At 36.3% G+C, this 18,427-nt stretch overlaps 1 protein-coding gene across 5 annotated transcripts in view; it reads left to right on the forward strand.

The window, feature by feature from the left end:
• Positions 1–18,427, forward strand: part of LOC134219916 (box A-binding factor-like) — a 153,639-nt gene that overhangs the window by 100,230 nt on the left and 34,982 nt on the right. For 3 of the 5 annotated variants that reach the window (XM_062698815.1, XM_062698816.1, XM_062698819.1), the window contains exons 1-2: positions 10,113–10,169; positions 10,311–11,754. In XM_062698815.1, coding sequence (XP_062554799.1) covers positions 10,130–10,169; positions 10,311–11,754 — 1,484 coding nt within the window. In that variant the 5' untranslated portion in view covers positions 10,113–10,129. Of the gene's footprint in view, positions 1–10,112; positions 10,170–10,310; positions 11,755–18,427 lie in introns of those variants that run through there. The other 2 variants (XM_062698817.1, XM_062698818.1) reach the window with 1 other exon arrangement.

An 18,427-nucleotide genomic window follows, 5' to 3' on the forward strand; every position in this document is an offset into this window, starting at 1 on the left:
TAGGCTTTGTTTTTTTTTGCATAGAGAAAGATACAAAAGCAGTCAAACTGTTGTTTTTAGTCTGTTTTGATACATTTCTTTTCCTGATCCGAAGAGGCGCGTGTCTTGTACATGTCCATTATTGTTTGTTCTTTCATATTGGACGTTCCTATTTTGTCAACCTTCCGCTGCCCGTTTGCTTAGTAAGATTTTATGTTGTCAATGAATCATTACTTTGTGCGTACCGGAAGCAACAGTTTCGTGTATGGTATTTCAATAACTTCAGGTTAGGTATGTGATCACATACTGTTGTAAAAAAATAAGCGAAAAAGCGAATGATTTATTGTACCATAAATTAGGTCAAGTAGTGAGAATTGTGAATATACAAAGCCAAATTTACATTTTGTTTGTACAGGATTTTTCTTTGTTATCCCTTTTCATTCACATTTGTCATAAAAATATATCCCATGCGGTGTTGTTCGGAAAAAATAGCTTCAAAACATTTCTTAAAAATCATTTCCTCAGATTTATTTGTAGTAACATTTTATGTATTATAAACATATTATTCATAGATCATGCAGATATGAACAATTTACATGTGATAACCAGTATGACCATGTTTTACAATGCTAGTTATCTTTTCTCAAGACACTGAGGTGAACCAACCGAGGGCTGAAAACCTCAATAATAAAGAAAAAAAAACTTTCCTTAACAACTCATATCAAAATAATTTAATTGCCTGTTTTAAGTACCGTGAAGGTAATGTTTTGACACTCTTTCTATGACACTTTCCAGTTACTTTGCTCTATTAATTGCTGTAATATGATTCCGTTCGTCTAACGATCATAAATTACGTAAACTGATACTGCGTATCAGGAGAATTTAAAGTACCGCTTTCTATTTTATGGCTTGGTTCGAGCAATATGCCAACCATCGAAAGTAATTTTATATGTAGAATATACAACTATTAAGTATGATGAGTTCTGACTAGATGGTGACCATCACATCCGTATGTTTGTCTGCTTGTACCAGTTTAAAGAGCATCTACCCTTGTAAAGACGGCAATGAATTTGGTTGTACGTGCTAACACAAAAGCAAATCCTCAAACAACACCAGTGGTAGAGCTAGAGTGTAACTCAAGCAGAAAATTATGGATTCTATTGCTCGGGCTGTCATAAATCTTTCGACCTCGCTACAAAACTCATAGCTAGAGCGGTGATACGGAAAACACTTGTTACGCGCTAAATTTCACTGGTTTTTGTCCGATGTTTTTTGTGGTTTTCCTTCTATCACCCAACTGATCCTCCGAGTTGTTGCTTTCGTTCAGGTCGCTCGTATGTTTGGTATGTTTACAGGGTCATAAACAACATGTCTTTAGAAGGAGGTGAAATTTGACCTCTTCAAATAGCGCACCACATAACAATTCTATGATCATGTAGAGGAAGCAAAAAAAAAATTAGAGCTGATACGGGAGAAAGTGTGAGAAAGCTACTACAACGTTGTCAAATAATTTGTGGAATAATTAGATTCTCGGGATCGGATCCGATTTGATAAATTGCATTTGTTATGGATGAATCCCAGAAGGATTAGTTGGGTCGGGTGCGCATGTTACGTAACCATAAGGTGATAAATTGAAGGCAATCGACTGAGTAATTACAAACATGGGAACTACAGAGTGCTTCATGTAGTGGCAATGCATCTCTCAGCTGCGGTTTCATTGCCACTTCGTAGCATAGTATTAAATAGGTGCATCCACAGCTATTAACTGCAATGTCCCTGTACCAAGTGACCATTTTGCATATTCTTTTCATGTAACTAAAGCGCAATGTTAATGTATGCGGTCAAAGATTGAAATCAAAGTAAAATGAAGAAATACACTCACGACATGTAGCATATCATGAGAGAAGTTTTTCGCAAGCTGTTACGATTATAAACTGATTCGGAGTGCTATACTCCATGATAAATTCCTTTAAAAAAGCCTCATTTGGGTTTTTAATTTTGAAAAAAATATGTGGATTTTATTATTCATTCGATAGAACATCTGTTTCTGAGCTACAACATATTTTTTTTCACTTCCAAAGACCCTAAATTTGATGTTTAAAATCCACTTTAAAAGTTTTTTGCAACTTTCTGGGAAGAATTACTGAATGTAACTAACCCACCGGATGTTTCGGAACTCCACTATGTGGCCACCAGGATCAAGCAAGCGTTGTCATGGATTTTTCTGTCATATTGCGATTACGAAAGAAAATTTTGCTTCTTGCTGGAATGAATGGATTTACGAAGTGGTGATTTCGCACGGGCAGCAAAATAAAATTTCCATTAAAAATTATAAAATTTCCATAAACAATTAGGAAATTGCCAATGAAGAAATCAGGGTATGAGCAATAAATAAATATAATATTTCCACAAATAAAACAAAATTTCCATAAACAATTAAGAATTTTCCACAAAACAAAAATAAATAAGCACTTTTTGAAGCAAAAACAGCAATTTAAAAAGAAGAATTTTCCATAAAGAAATCAAAATGTTCCACGAAAAAAAAATCAAAATTTCAATAAATAAATTAATAAACAATTACAAAATTTTCCACGAAATAAATATTTTTTATTCCACAATAAAAAAAATCCACACAATAATCAATAAAGAGCAGCAAAAAAAGCAATAGAGCTGATGAAATTTTAAATGAACTTCAAACGCTTTTAAAGAAGGGTTCATCTGTGGAAAAAATCACAGTTTGATTGCTTTTTTTATATTTCTTTATGGAAATTTTCTTATTTTTTTTTATTGCTTATTGCATTATTGATCATTTTGTGGAAATTTTTTAATTTTTTATGGATAAAATATATTTATTTTATGGAAAATTTTGTAATTTTGTATTGCTAATATTGATTTATTTATAAAAAAAATGAATTTTTCGTGGAACATTTTGGTTTTTTTATGGGAAATTCTTCTTTTAAAAATAATTGCAATTTTTGCAAGTGCTCATTTATTTTTGTTTTGTGGAAAATTCTTAATTGTTTATGGAAATTTTGTTTTATTTGTGGAAATTTTATATTTATTTATTACTCATACCCTGATTTCTTTATAAACAGTTTTCTAATTTTTTATGGGAAATTTATTTTTTTAGGGGGAGTTTTTATTTTAGTCTTTCGCACGTGTTCCTAAATCCGGATCATCCGGATGTCCGCCTGGTGGCCAATGTACACCAGACAGCCAAGTTCTCCTTCACCATAATGCACTTATCGTCGTGAACAACATTGTTGAAGGTTCCTTCATTCCAAATAGAAAATATCCGATGATACATCATCACGAATGCAGGAGTTTTGAAGTAATGCTAAACTTTTTGGGGGTGTTGCAATATTTAAAGTGGGTGTTGTAATACTTATTTTTGCGCTTCAATACTTTTGGCGGGTATTGTATATAGTTTGTAGTATAAAGTATAACCATACGACTTTTTCAGGGCGAAACAAGGATGTCTACATTGAAGGGTAGTCGATGAAAGTCTGTTGTTTTTTTTTTAAGTTTCAATTGCGTTTTTATACATTGCAATCCTCCAACGACTTAAGCCTTCAAGTTTTATATATGTTAGATCATATCATGAAATAATTATTTATTTATGACCAGACTAAGACCGGAGTGGCCTGTGCAGTACACTAAAATCTTCTCCATTCAGCTCGGTCCATGGCTGCACGTCGCCAAACACGCAGTCTACGGAGGGTCCGCAAATCGTCCTCCACCTGATCGATTCACCTTGCCCGCTGTGCATCTTGCCTTCTTGTTCCCGTCGGATCGTAGTCGTGAACCATTTTTAACGGATTACTGTCCAACATTGTGGCTACATGCCCGAACCATCGGAGTTTTCCGATTTTCGCGGTGTGAACGATGGATGGTTCTCCCAACAGCTGATGCCACTCGTGGTTCATTCGCCTCCTCCATGTACCGTCCGCCATCTGCACGCAGATGGTTCGCAGCACTTTCCTTTCGAAAACTCCCAGTGCGCGTTGGTCCTCCACGAGCATCGTCCAGGTCTCGTGTCCGTAGAGAACTATCGGTCTAATAAGCGTTTTGAAGATAGTCAGTTTGGTATGGCGGCGAACTCTATTCGATATAAGCGTCTTGCGGAGTCCAAAGTACGTACGATTTCCTGCCATGATGTGTCTTCGAATTTCTCTGGTTTGTGCTGAAAGTTGTATATGCACACTAAGCATATTTTAAACACTTGCTCAGACACGTTAAATTTTTTAAACGAAAGTTTTATGAGAAGTTGAACCTTTCGCACATGATACAATCGATCGAGATCAAATAAGGTAACTAATGCCCGAACACGAATTTCCGGATAAACTGTTACGGTTGGTCAAGGCGACGATGGATCGGGTGATGTGCGTAACTCCTGTCTCAGAGGCATTCTCGAGTCCCTTTGGCTGTGGGTTACGACAAGGTCTTGTGATAGTCTCCGCAGAACTCTCCTCCGATCGAATAGAGCTCAGCGCTGTACCAAACAGATTATCTCCAAATGCTCATTAGACCGTTAGTCCTATACGTACACGAAACCTAGACAATGCTCGTGGATGACCAACGCATACTTGGAGTTTTCAGGAGGAATGTGTTGCGTACTAACCATGGTGGAGTGCAGATTGAATACTACATGGAATAGGCGAATGAACCACGAGTTGCAGCAGTTGTCGGGAGAATTATCAACCGTTCCCGCCGCGAATGTCGAAAGAACACGGTGGGACAAGCACGTAGCCAGAATGCCGGACAATAATCCAGAGAAAATGGTTCTAGATAGTGATCCGACGGGCACAAGGTAAGGTGAGATGCGCAGGGAGCAAGGTGGAACGATCAGGTGGAAGACGATTTGTGGACTGGCGACGTACAGCCATGGACCGAGCTGAATGGAGACGACTGTTAGAAATTTTTGGAGAATTCCCGAAGAAATTTCTAGAAATCTGCTCGATAAAATTTACAAAAAAAAATCCTGGTGGAGCAGCCAAAGAAATTTCCGAGAGAATTTATTTTTAGAAGTAGAAATTTTGTATCTGATCCCCATATTTTATGAAAATATAAATTAATTTTGATTCATAGACTTTATCGGATAGTAATTATTGAATAATTGTAAGTAATTGGCATATGACGTTGCGTAAATACATGTTTGCCCAACAGGTATACCATCCGTGATAATGCTCTTCTAAAAAGTTTTTTTTTATCTTTATTATAAAATTTGCAGAGTTAGGCTCTTTCCAAAAGATATTCCAGATTAATTTGGAAAAACTAAGTATGCAAAGTGTGGGCCATCCTTATCCGTGCGGTAAGATGCGCGGCTACAAAGCAAGACTATGCTGAGGGTGGCTGGGTTCGATTCCCGGGCTAGACAATTATAGTATTGGAAATTGTCTCGACTTCCCTGGGCATAAAAGAATCATCGTGTTAGCCTCATGGTATACGAATGCAGAAATGGTAACTTGACTTAGAAACCTCGGAGTTAATAACTGTGGAAGTGCTTAATGAACACTAAGCTGCGAGGCGGCAGTGTCGCAGTGGGGGATGTAATGCCAATGAAGAAGAAGAAGAAGCATGCAAAGTGGCTTCTTGTGACATAGTATACATGCCCAGAAAGTTTCACCGAGAGGGTGCTGCCAGCTCCGAATACGATTTGGCGCGAAATGGAATAGGACATTTGGTCGAATATGATATTTGGACGAACAGAACATTTGGCCGAATGCGGCCCTCGGCTCCTTTTTTTGTGACCCACGGCATGTAAAAAAATAACCTCATAATTGACTTGCCAGCTTTTCTATCTGGCTCCAGAAGTTTTTTTTTAATTATTCATTATTCAATATGTAAGTTTTAAATCAAAGCTCGCGCTGCAAAACTATTAATTTGAATTTGAAGCAAAAAATAATATTTTACATAATTTGAAATGATTGCATAAGCGACCCCAAGACACAAAAGGTTGATGGGAAACAATAAAGATTGGTCAAAGTAGTTTATGTTCAAATTGAAAAAAGGGAAGCCGGCTTGCTTAATTTGTTCGGAAAGTTTTGCTATATTGAAGGAATAAATTCTGAACCCAAGCATTCTATGAAATATGATATTGGAAAGGGTCCAGGTAGGAAACAAAAGTTGATAGAATTTCAAAGGTTTCAATAAGGCATTTTATGAGACAGATCGAAATAGCTGTTTTTCTTGTGTTTATCTACTTTGACAATTAGTAAAAGGCCCTTTGTTTAGTAATTTCGCGATGAACATTTCGATGGGTCTGAAAACCTTGTTAATAAAGATAATAATAAAAATGTCGATGGGTCCTATCATCAATTCTACCTGTTTTACTTTTCAGCTACCAGGGCTTTGGAATAAAGATTTTCATATGATTCTTAAAACGTATGTCGTTAAATTATTCATACCATTGTATTCTAAGCATGAAATGCTGAAAAAACACGAATGAAAAGTAAAAAGTTACAAACATTGTTTTGTGTTCGGACCTAACGCAAAATCATACCAAAACAAAACATTAAAAGTAAATAATCGGGCCACCACGAAACGTCTCATAAAATAATAGAGGTAATAAACTATAGAGGACGATTGTCGCTGCTGTTCCCTTTGTTATCGTTCCCAAACATGTTGGGTACCTATCTGTCAAAACGTACTGATTTTTCCTTCGTTGACATTTAGTGCCCTATCCTCGCCAGCAAAAGATGTTTCGACAGTGACGACAGCGACAATGTTCCTCTATAGTTTATTACCTCTATTCATAAAATGCCTTATTCAAATTTCCATTTCAAGCATAATTTTTCATAACGACGTATGTAACAATTATGAGGATTCGAGAAATCCTTTGCTGAAAGTTGACAAAACTTTTTCTAAAACTGTTTTAAAACTAAATCTTTTTTCGATGTTTTTTCCTCGCTGGCATGCATCAATCCATGACACGTAATAAGCGTGCTTCACATCATAGCTCAGTTCATTCAAATTCCCTGTGAAAAACGATAAAATTATACATACAACGGTATGCTGCACATATGTCGCTGTACATTGGTCGATTTTCCATAGTGCGCGATTGACGCAACTGCAGTTTTGCTTTTTTGTTACATAGGTTGCTCTTAATTCCCATATGTTAAAGCGACGTATGTAACAGTGAGACTTCAAAAATAGAAATTTCTACATTCGTCGATTTGTAAAAAGTTTGAAGTAAAGAATTTTAAGATCTAAAATCAGTAAAATCGATGTGTATTATATAAAGTCGCGTGTGATTGTCATGTTGTATTAAAAACCTCGTTTTGTTTACTTTTGTTACATACGTCCTTATGAAAAATTATGCTTGATTTATTGATTCAAATTGTTGGTACAATGGAAGCAAGCAGAAGCAACAATCTTTTTTCACTCGAGCTAATACGAAGTCAAAAAGTGCAACGGTGTGAATAGATTAATGTAATGTTTCAATTTATAAAAATATTTAAAAAGTTATGAGTCTTACCGCACGGCTAAGGAGGGCCCCTAATTATTGACATATTAGCTGATCGAAAAGTTACCTGGCTAAATGAAATGACAGTATTCTTGTCATTTATATAAGACTTAAGGCAGTATTTATGCTTAACAGGGATTCTAGATATCATTTATCTATTCATAGATGTTCTTTTTTCTATTCGGGTGGTGCTTTTTTTCAGCGCGTTGGGTTAAATCAAGTTTTTAAAAAATCATACTCAATATTTATCAATAAACTGGGCAAAATAATAGTTTTTTTCCTTTTGCATTGCTAGTACATGACAAATTAAAGAAGGCGAGTTATTATTTAACAAATAATAAATTGATAAATTCAGAAAACTCAGTTTTTCAAAAAATGTTTAGGAGGGAGAATTTTAATTATATTTCAAGTTACATTTGACATTATTTTTTCTGGCCTAAATATGTCAATAGGTTGAGCTGAATATTTAAATTATCTTTTTTTATTCCAAATTTTAATTTGAATGTGCACTCTCAAAAAAAAAATGAAATGAGAGATCAATCTATTGAGTGGACTAGCAAATCTTCTCCAACCTTTGAAGTGTTACGATGTATGATTACTGGAAATACAAGTTAAATTGAGAGTAGTCACCTACTTACAAATATAAAAAAAATCAGATCATTTTAAACAAGTTTAAGGAGTATGTTTTTGATTCAGGTTTTTTTTTTGCTTGCATAAACAAAACAATATAAAAGCAGCGGCCTTCCATGAATAGCATTTTAAATTTTAAAGAATTACAAAAGTATAAAATCAGAAGGGGCTACTGTTGTGATCGAAATGTCTATCTGTATCGATTTAAATGGAATAGAAATACCATGTCTCATAGATATTGACGACATTCCGCTAAATACGTTTGGATACTAATCTGTTTCATTTTTTTATTCTACACTTATTTACCCTCTTAGATTTCTATTTTGCTTCCTAAAATCGATTTAAACATATTTTGGTAACTGAACCATTTGCACTGCACACTAATCATTTTTAAACCTTAAGAAAAATTGCAATCGCTGAGAATTCGATAGCAATGATTTTGACGAATCTCAGTAAACTTTCACCAAAATTTCGGCAAACCTCTTCGAATCGTACTAACATCTCGGTAAAAACTCAACTTTGTTGAATCACTGGAAAATATTTACGAAATTTTGGCTAAGTGATTTACCAAATTTCTGTTAAAAACAAATCTGCGTATTGGAATTACGGTGAAAATTTTGCAGGGGTCGACGAATTAATTCAAGTGTGTAATCCGTGCTTTCGTCAATTTTGCAATTTGAAGTTTTAGTATTTTGTTTCCCAGTTTTTTGCACAGTAAAATAATTTTTTAAATATTTTTTATCTTTACCAACTTTTCACCACAATATATACCTATTACAAAAATTCCATTAAATGATGAAATTTTGATGTTTTCAAGGTTTCGGAACTTTTTTTAATCAAGTTAGAGATATATCATTACACCCTTTTATTATATTAGATGTGGTAGAATACTAAACTACAATTGTTTCACTCATTGAAATATTGCTAACAAAGCCAGGGAAGATTAAAAATACCATTATATACTTTTGGGAACTGCTCCTTCAATTCATACCATGTAGGTACCCAAATCAATAGCATTCGAAAACAAAGAATTGGAGCGCAAATTATATTGTTTCTCATTGTTGAGATTTTGCAGTGATCACGTCAGTGAAAACGACTCAAATTGAGCCAAAATTGTCTGTTTTGCGAATGTCACTGATATAGGAGCATGTGATTATTAATGGAACTATTCTTAAACATGCATTGAAGCTTATATTGTTGAGCAAAAACAAAAATTTTTAGAATTAGGCACAACAGAAAATTGCAAAAAAATAGTTAACTATTTTTGCTCGGCTTCCATGTTGGAAGCTGTGGAATGATGAGCCGAAACAGTTACGCTGCTTGAAATTGTCCCACTATTGAGAGTCTGTCGTTAATATGCATTTTAATTATCCAGAGAAAAAAAACATGATTTCTCCACCAATGTAACGCGAGATCACATCCAATCATTAGCTACCATTTTTGTAATTCCATCCCCTCCACTTGTAAGGCTTAGCCAATTAAACATACGAACGAAGCAATTTCATGTTCGATAGAAACTCGTTCCCACCACGATAGTGGCACATAGACAGTGCAGTGCTATAAAACCGTATCATCATCCATTCGATCATCACTGTTTCTCATTTTTCTGCTTTCGTTGCTATACCAAAGTGGGAGGAGCCTCTGCAATTACAATAAAAGGGGCAAATCGGAGAGGGAGAGCGAGTGAGCGAGCTCTCTAATAATTAATGAACATACTGTAGGTACTACTGCACTGTACTATTGTGGCGGTTAGTTGGGTACTCACTCGAAATAATTGCAAAGCAGAGACCATAGCATGAATCATTTTTCAGCAAGGTACGTACCTACACCACCCACGATAGGTTTGAGTCACTCGAGTGCCAAGAGTGGACAAAGCATTTTATGCACACGCAGAAGAGCATAATCGAATAACAAAACCCTTTGTGCTGCTGGGTACGACTCCGTCGAGTGGGTAGAATGTTTCGCCGTTCCTTTTGTGGTTCATTTGTTTTGAGCGCTCCGTTAGCTTCGTCATCAAGACAGGATTGTTCATGCAAGACTGACCTTAGACCTTTTATGTTGTTGTTTGGCTTTGGGTTATGCTTGAAGGAGAATTGTGCGTACATAAACACGCAGTAAAAGTTTCTCGCTCGAGTTGTGTCCTGCTCTGGCTAATGTCTAGAAGATTTTTCGTTTTATTTTTTGCTGAGTAGGTACTCTTTCGTATTTTCTTATGTTCGTTTTTGTTATGTTTCAGACGGGTCGGATTCAACGTACGATGTGGCTGCGGCTGCCTTCAAGTTACCAGTTGTTGTGTCACCGCAAACCAGTGCGCAGCATAGCGATAACAGCAGCAGTAGCAGCTCGGCCAAACAGCGGCAGCAGATTGAACATTCTACGATCGATAGTGAGGCGAGTGAATCGCAGGAAGAAACCAAGGAAGCCAGTGAAAGTGAAAACGCAACTAGTAAACAGTCCGATAACGAATCGGTCAGTGCGACGGTGAGAGATAAGACCGATGCGTTATCAACAAAGCTCGCGAACGGTGTTGTAGGTGGTATCGACCATACAAGTGGTTCTATGATTTACTCAACAATAAGATCAAGCGAGGAGCATGTAAATACTCCCTCGGTGATAACGTCTAGTTCTAAGCAGTTACAAGAAAGTGCGCAGAAATACGAATCATATGCTAATGCTAATCAACAGCTGGGTTCTCCACCGCGATACTCAACGCTGCATCCGTTGATTAGTCCGAGCTTACATCAACAGGTGGGTTATTTTAACTACGCAGGTCCAGAGCCGTCATTTAACAGTTGGCCGTATGATCTGTCGTACAAGGCAAGTGATATTGGACGACATCACCACTCGCAGCATTCAGAGAGTGACGAGCGCCACTTAAACCATCATCACCAACACCAGCAAAGAGAGTTATACTGTAACAGTGCTAATAATCATCATTCGCAAGATTCGCATGCCCACCAGCATCCAGAGCAGTCAAATTTAAATTTGAATATCAATCCAATTAGTAGCGAATCGTCAGCCATGCGGAGTAGTCTGTTGCCGTTTTGCCCGACATACGGCTCATCAATAGCGCAACATGGTGGCGAAGATTTGCACCACCACCAAACAAGCCATGCTCATCAGCATGGCTCTGCAATCGACGAAGTGATTGCGGACACCTTGAAAGATGAAAGCTGCATCGTGGAGCATTACCTGACGCTCAGTGGTGCCGGTGTTGACATGGGACATCCTGGTTCGGTGGGAGCCGATATGGCAGACGACTCGCCGCAACATCAGCATCACGAGTTGCACGATTTGAAAGACTACAGTGCCGCGGTTTATCATAACAACAATGATAAGAGTGTGATCAATTTCAATCATCATCACCATGCTCACCACCAGCAACATCAGCAGCACTCACACAACAATGGCAATAGCAGTGGCGGAGAATCGCGCAGTCCTTCGGGCTATTCGCACGAAGAACTGGACAGCAGTCTAACGAATTTCACTCAGTTGATCAACGTCCCTCGCGCGAGTGATACCACCACGTCAGCGGCGGTGGCAGCGGCAACGGCGGCTGCAGCAGTGTCAGCGAGTATGTACCAATCGTCACCGGTGCACGACCATTCGGCGGCTGCTGCCCTGATGCAGCATGGAACCAGCATCTACGATACGCTGCACGGAGCAGGCATGCCCAGTAGGTTAGTACCTTTGGAATTGTACATAGTTAAAAGTATTGGTAGATCAACGACTTTCAAACCATCAAATATTCAACAAAATTGGCTTGATCTGCACAAATTATGTCATTTTAATCAAAATCAAGTAAATAGAACTGCATTTACTAAATTTTACGTTTATTTTCATTAAAACATGTTTAAAAATAAACTTTTAATTAGAATATTTGCTAGTTTTTCAAGTCGTTTTTGTAAAATTTTAGAAATGTTGATGTTAACTTTTTACTTTGTTATATTGTTAGTTGTTGGTGAGAATGAACAAAACAAACCCAGGCTACATTAGTTCAAAACGTAAATTTTGTCTATGTTTTCAAATTGACCGAACAAATATTTTCAAGTGTTCTTTCTTCATTAAATATTGAAACTATCTCTAAGATTATTATTGCCATTTTTTCACCCAATTCAAATCAATACCGTCTTTCGATCTGCGTTTGTAAACTTTTGGAATTTTTCTACTTTAACTAGCAATTGAAGAAAGAGATCGTCTGAAAACAAAATAAGAGCATATAGAAAACATATTTTAATTTTGACATCAAATAGAAATCATAATTTGTTTTCAAACATGAATCATTATGATTGATAATATATTTTGATCTCAATTTGCTGTAGAATAAAAAAAATGTATAATTTTACATCCAACTCATTTTGTTATCGGAATCAATATCAAAATTAGTGTTCGATTTGCTCTCATCGATAGCAGGAATAGTTTTCGATTTGAAGTCACAGTAAGAATTTTATACTGTACTTTTTGTTGGGGCCCTCCTTAGCCGTTCGGTAAGATGCGCGGCTACAAAGCACGACCATGCTGAGGATGGCTGGGTTCGATTCCCGGAGCCAGTCTAGGCAATTTTCGCTTTGGAAATTGTCTCGACTTCCCTGGGCGTAAAAGTATCATCGTGTTAGCCTCATGATATACGAATGCAAAAATAGTAACCTGGCTTAGAAACCTCGCGGTTAATAACTGTGGAAGTGCTAAATGAACACTAAGCAGCGAGGCGGCAATGTCCCAGTGGGGGATGTAATGCCAATGAAGAAGAAGAAGAATACGTTTTGTTATATTAACCGTTTAAACAACCAAAAAGATATCAAATTAAGTAATCATAATCAGCGATTTCACAACATCAAAACAAGTTATAGATTTGCTCTCAAGCTTTGCTCGGGAGGATGGCCAATTCGTCTACTTATCATTCATTCAGTATGGCATCCAATGTTTTTATTTAAATACATATTAATTCATAATTAAAAAGCTTACAATGCATTATCCTGCTATTTTCCGACAAAAGAAAATAATTCAAACAAAAAAGGCTTGGAAACCCTCAATTAATTGCAAGCTTATACCAGGAAACGTGAATGTCTAACCACGCACGAGCCATTCGTCCAAAAATGAGCAGCTCGATGCACCTAGGATGCACCGAAATAGAAGTAAAAATACGATGTTGGGAGGACTGGCATTGTACCGCGTATGACAGGCGTTTCACTCTCCTGGGGATGCCCCCTTAACTTTTTATTGTTTTTGCCTTAATCTCGTACATCAAGGTGTAATGGAAAGGCAATATATTCATTCCAAAGTCGTTTTCGTGATAGGGGGTCGTCAACTAATTACCTATGTCATATAAACAAAAAATAATTTGTTTGGGAAAAATCTACAAGGGGGAGGGGGTCCAAACAACCAAGAAACAATGCTTACGTAATTAGTGAACGACCCCTAGAAGGCCCAGTTACTCATAGTGTTGTATACCAACCGACGAATTGAGATGATGTTTGTCTGTGAGTATGTATGTGCATATGTGAATGTATGTGCGCAAAATAAAACTCTCATGTTTTAGGAACTTATCTGGAACTGATTTGCTTGCAACAAGTTGCAAATTTCTTTGTATATTTAATGCACGAGAAAGGCACAAACAGCGCTAAGATGTTTTCTGTACGGCATCATTGTATATGTATTATTGATTAATTTGTTAATTTCTAAAAACATTTTTAAAGCATTTTGTACTATTCTCTCCAATGACGTTTAATTGGTGCAGGGGTCTTAACGTTAACATATACTTAAATCCGTTATTAGAATATTACTCCAAATAGTCTTTTTACGTTTTTGTTTTGTTTTGAGTTCCAAAATTCTATAACTGCAATTGAAATATTCCAATATTTAGTATCTCATGCTCTCTAATTAATCATGCATTCCATTTCAGAGCATGGATTGCCTTTCAGTCCAGTGTAAAGCCGGGTTCCTCGAAAGGAATGACTTGCATAGTTTAAACACTTGACTCCGCCAAGACGACCGTCTGCGCTCACTTGACAAAGTCGCTCGAATTTGTCACAGTTGAAACTGAACCAATTTTTATGAACCATTCCGGCTGCAATAAAACCCAACACCTTAGGTCAGCAAGTTGACGTGCGCGCGATTCTCTGACTCGGGAAGCTTGACGTCGCTGGAGTTTATTTATTTTGATTTGACTTGGTTGGATTTCTATGTTTAAATTATGAACGCATTGGGCGTCGAGAGGGGACGATGTTGGGCTTGCTTGCAGAATATCTGTGTAGGAGAATGCGACACGCGGTTTCTTCCTGGAAAATAGAGCAAGCGTAGAGCAGTGCAGAGTGTTGGGCTTGCTTTCAGTCATTTATTGGCGGTTTTGTGGTTAAGCGTTCTGTATGGAATAATAGTTAGGGCTTTGTTGATCAGTGTAGGGACGGTTTGTTTATTTTTTTGAGCATCGTGTTCAGGTATGTGGGTTTGTCGACGAGCTATAGAAGCTAAAGGCTAATGTTTTGCTGTTGGGTTTGTAATTGGCTGGAGGTTATACTTATACCATATACCTACCCAGGCTTTTTTACGTAGTTTTTTTTTGTTGTTTTTGTCTTTTAATTTTATTGAAATGACGAGTTGGTCCTACTAATTAGTCACAAAAAAAAATCAATGAAAATAAGGCGGTATTTAGACATTTTCATAAGTATGCTGCCCACAATCGCATATTTGTCGTATATGAATAAGGAATCTAGCAAAGATGGGACTGATGTGTGATCATTGACAGTAATATTAGACCAAGGAATTGATGAAAGAGAGCTTGTTTGTCTATTGATAATTTGGATTGATAAATGTAATTGGATAATAATGTAATATTGAGTATAAATTTTGGGCTTTTCTTTCTTTTATAATGCAAAGCTATATAGTTACTCTATAAACGATGTATTATGTGTGCATTTGTTTCTGCAAAGTAGTACATTATTTTGGCAGTTATCATCAACTTCTTTTAATACAACAAGTTATAATAATTATTGTTTCCTATTGTTTAGACGCCATACACCGGCAAGCTCTTCAAAAGTTACTACCAAAATTTCAATAAGACCTATTCTTAAAATATGCATACACGAGAGTAGCTGACAAAAATAAAATGAGCTGTAGTTTGAATGTAGAAAAAAATGCCACAAAAATGATACAACAATTTGTTCCTTTAACCCTCTCCCGCCCATGGTGTCTGTAGAGCACCATCAAATTTTGCACCTTCTAACCTTCATCGAATTGTTTCAACAACAAGAAGCAATATTTAGCAAATCTTTATAGTTCCATTAGATTGCAAATATAATCAATTTTGAGAACAAATAATTAAACTATTGAAAACAATCAATTAACTATTGATTTAGAATCAAAAACTTTTTATTTCGTTTTCTACTAATTTAAGCTATGCCAAATAACTTTTGTTCTACCATTTTTCTCAAAGATGATTCCTTCCTATTGAAATCCTTGAAAAAAGTCGTGAGCGGGAAAGGGTTAACAGAGATGTTTTCAGCGTTTTATTTCATCAAGATTCTGTGTATATCAACTTATCGCATAACCTTAGTGCTATGAGTTCACATATAATACAAAATCCGAAATGAGCAATGCCTCCAAGAACTATTCTCAACATTGGAGTCAATCATCATCTGTTCATCATTTTCAGTGATAATAACAGTTACAATATAACATAGTTATCATCTGAATACGCCGTGATTGGTCTGGTACATTTACAAAACAACCATAAAAAAACTCATATATGCTTGTTGACGGCTCGAAACAACCCAAGCGTAACGGGCAAACGTGCCGCTCTGGACAGTCCAGAATAGAAAAAAAAAGAAAAGAAAAATAAAACAAATCTTCCTGGTAGCAATTACTACGAGAACGAAGCAAAAATCCAAAGATTCTGATTGCTCTCTCGAAGAAATCATAACAAAATCAAAGCGAACACCATCACCAACTCTGAGGAGAGTCGACAGCAGCAAACATCGAAGGTCACGGTACGATGAACAGAACGATCGATCTCCAGAGGTCAACTCCGGGAATGAGCCGTAGATTATCAGCGGCCGAACGTCAGCGAGTCTCAGCATGGTGGCTGAAGCTCTTATCAACAGGCTTTAGTTCCCTTTTGATGTTGGTGGTGAACAAAGTTGGTCTTTGATTTTATGAAACATGAAGTTAGTGGGATAATTTTGATGGGGGCTAATTTCAGTGATCATTATCCACTTTAAGACGTTCACCGTTTGAAAACAAAAGTAGCAAGTTTGATACAAGTCAATAATTAAATTCTGTTGATTCAATTCGCAATCGAATTTTATTCAAAAATTAATAATGTTGCAAAATGATTTTCATCCGATTTTCGATTATGTTACATAGAATTCAAGCAGACATAACGGAGATAGAGACCTACTAACGTCGACAATATGCGAAATTTCATTGTATGCTGATTTCACAATCGAAGGCATGGACTGGGCATCATTGATGTTTGATATTTCATGCTTGTCAGGTAGCGCATCTATATTTGAAAAGCTTAGTCAAAATACTTATGAAATTGGTTACCATGAAATACGTAGGGCTGAGCATTGAAATTGATATGATATATTGCAATCATTTGATCCTGTGCGCCATCATCTTGATAGGTTACCAGGTCAGATATGTCAACTTTCTTCACCTCTTGTTTGCCATTGATACGTGCCATATGAACGCATATCAGTTCCATAAAACACGATTTGCTGAAAAGAAGGAACAAATATCAAACCATTTTATCCTATTTTGGAAATGATTAGTTTCAATATTTTAAAACTAGTAAAATGGTCCTAAATCACTAATGGCCCGTTTACATTTACGCTAGTTTTAGCGGACATACACTATCCGCCATAGTAGTGAGAAATTGGCATAATGTGAACAGTCACTAGCAACTTTGCCACCATGGAGCACACCAAAGACAGTAATTTGCCCACACTGATTCCAAGCATCATCATCTTAACGCATGATTTGTCATCCACTAAGCTTTCATAACCTGTCCTCCTGTTTTCACATGATGAGGCTAACTGACTGTATATCACCAGTTTATCGAGTAGAAACCATCTGTTTAATGGGTACTTTTGTTTTACTTCGAGAATGGATCGGCTTATAATTTTCGAATTGTTCCATTTTTTTCATTTTATCATCCTACAGTACACGTAAATAAAAAATCTATTTCTTATGCCCTATCACTGATATAATTTACTTTTACTACTACTATGTTATGCACATTTACTGCTATTTGTGTCGCGCAATAGAAAATTTGAAGAGCGGAGCAGATCTAATTCGAGTGAATATTATACGGTAAATACGGGTGCGATGCCACACCATTTTTAAAAATCAATATTTTTTCAAAACAATCTGTATCAAAACTGTTCTACCAAATCAACCCAGCATTTGAGTTAAAAATGCTTAGCTGAAGAGGCTCCAGAACGAGTTTTGCCTCATGAGTTTCCCTGCAACAAAATTTTACCACCTTTTTTGAGTAAAAATATTATCTATATGAGGTTTTCTACAATTTTAAGTTTATATCAGCTAGCTATGCTGTTCAACTGTTGCATGTGGTAAAAACAAACATAACAAACATATTTCCCAAAAATTATGTCCTAGTTTTCCCATGATTTCATAGCCAGACCAACATTTGGAAAAGGGCATAACAGCCAAAATTTATTTCTTTTCATGCTTCGTATAGCTATATATGTGGACAAAGAATCAGAAGGAATACATTTTGGCTGTTACGCCCTTTTAAAATATTGGTCTAAAAGATGACGTAACAACGATTCGCATTCACTAAGGTAATTCTAACCACTGTAACATCGATAGGTTGCATGTTTCAAACCTTATTTAAGTGTTCACGGACGTGATGAATTTAAAATCTAAATATAAGAAAAATCACGGAAATAAAGTACCGTCAACTGGGGGGAAGATGATCATTTTTAAGACAAAACATGCAATAACAATGTGTGTTTACATTTTAAATCGAAACAAATATTTTCAAAACATGTACTGCTATACGTTGCAATAATCAACAACTTTAGTTTTCTGAAATGCGTTCGCATTTATTAAAATAAATTAAATTATCACACATTTTTTGAATAATCTGGTTTGGGGTGAAGTTGATCAAGACAGCTCTACTAAAACCATTATGACCTAGTAGTCAAAATACACTAGGTTATTTGTATGAATGTTGAATTTACTACGTAAAGAAGTCTAAGAAGTCAATAATTGAAACGAAAATAGCGTCATTTATGACTATCTCTCTCTTTCTTCCACAAAATACATTTTCATGATTATAATCGAAAAACTCAGATTTCTACCTAGCGGTAACATTACTTGAACGGAGAA

Source organism: Armigeres subalbatus, chromosome 3 (assembly GCF_024139115.2).
Source record: "Armigeres subalbatus isolate Guangzhou_Male chromosome 3, GZ_Asu_2, whole genome shotgun sequence".
In the NCBI taxonomy this organism is placed as follows: domain Eukaryota; kingdom Metazoa; phylum Arthropoda; class Insecta; order Diptera; family Culicidae; genus Armigeres; species Armigeres subalbatus.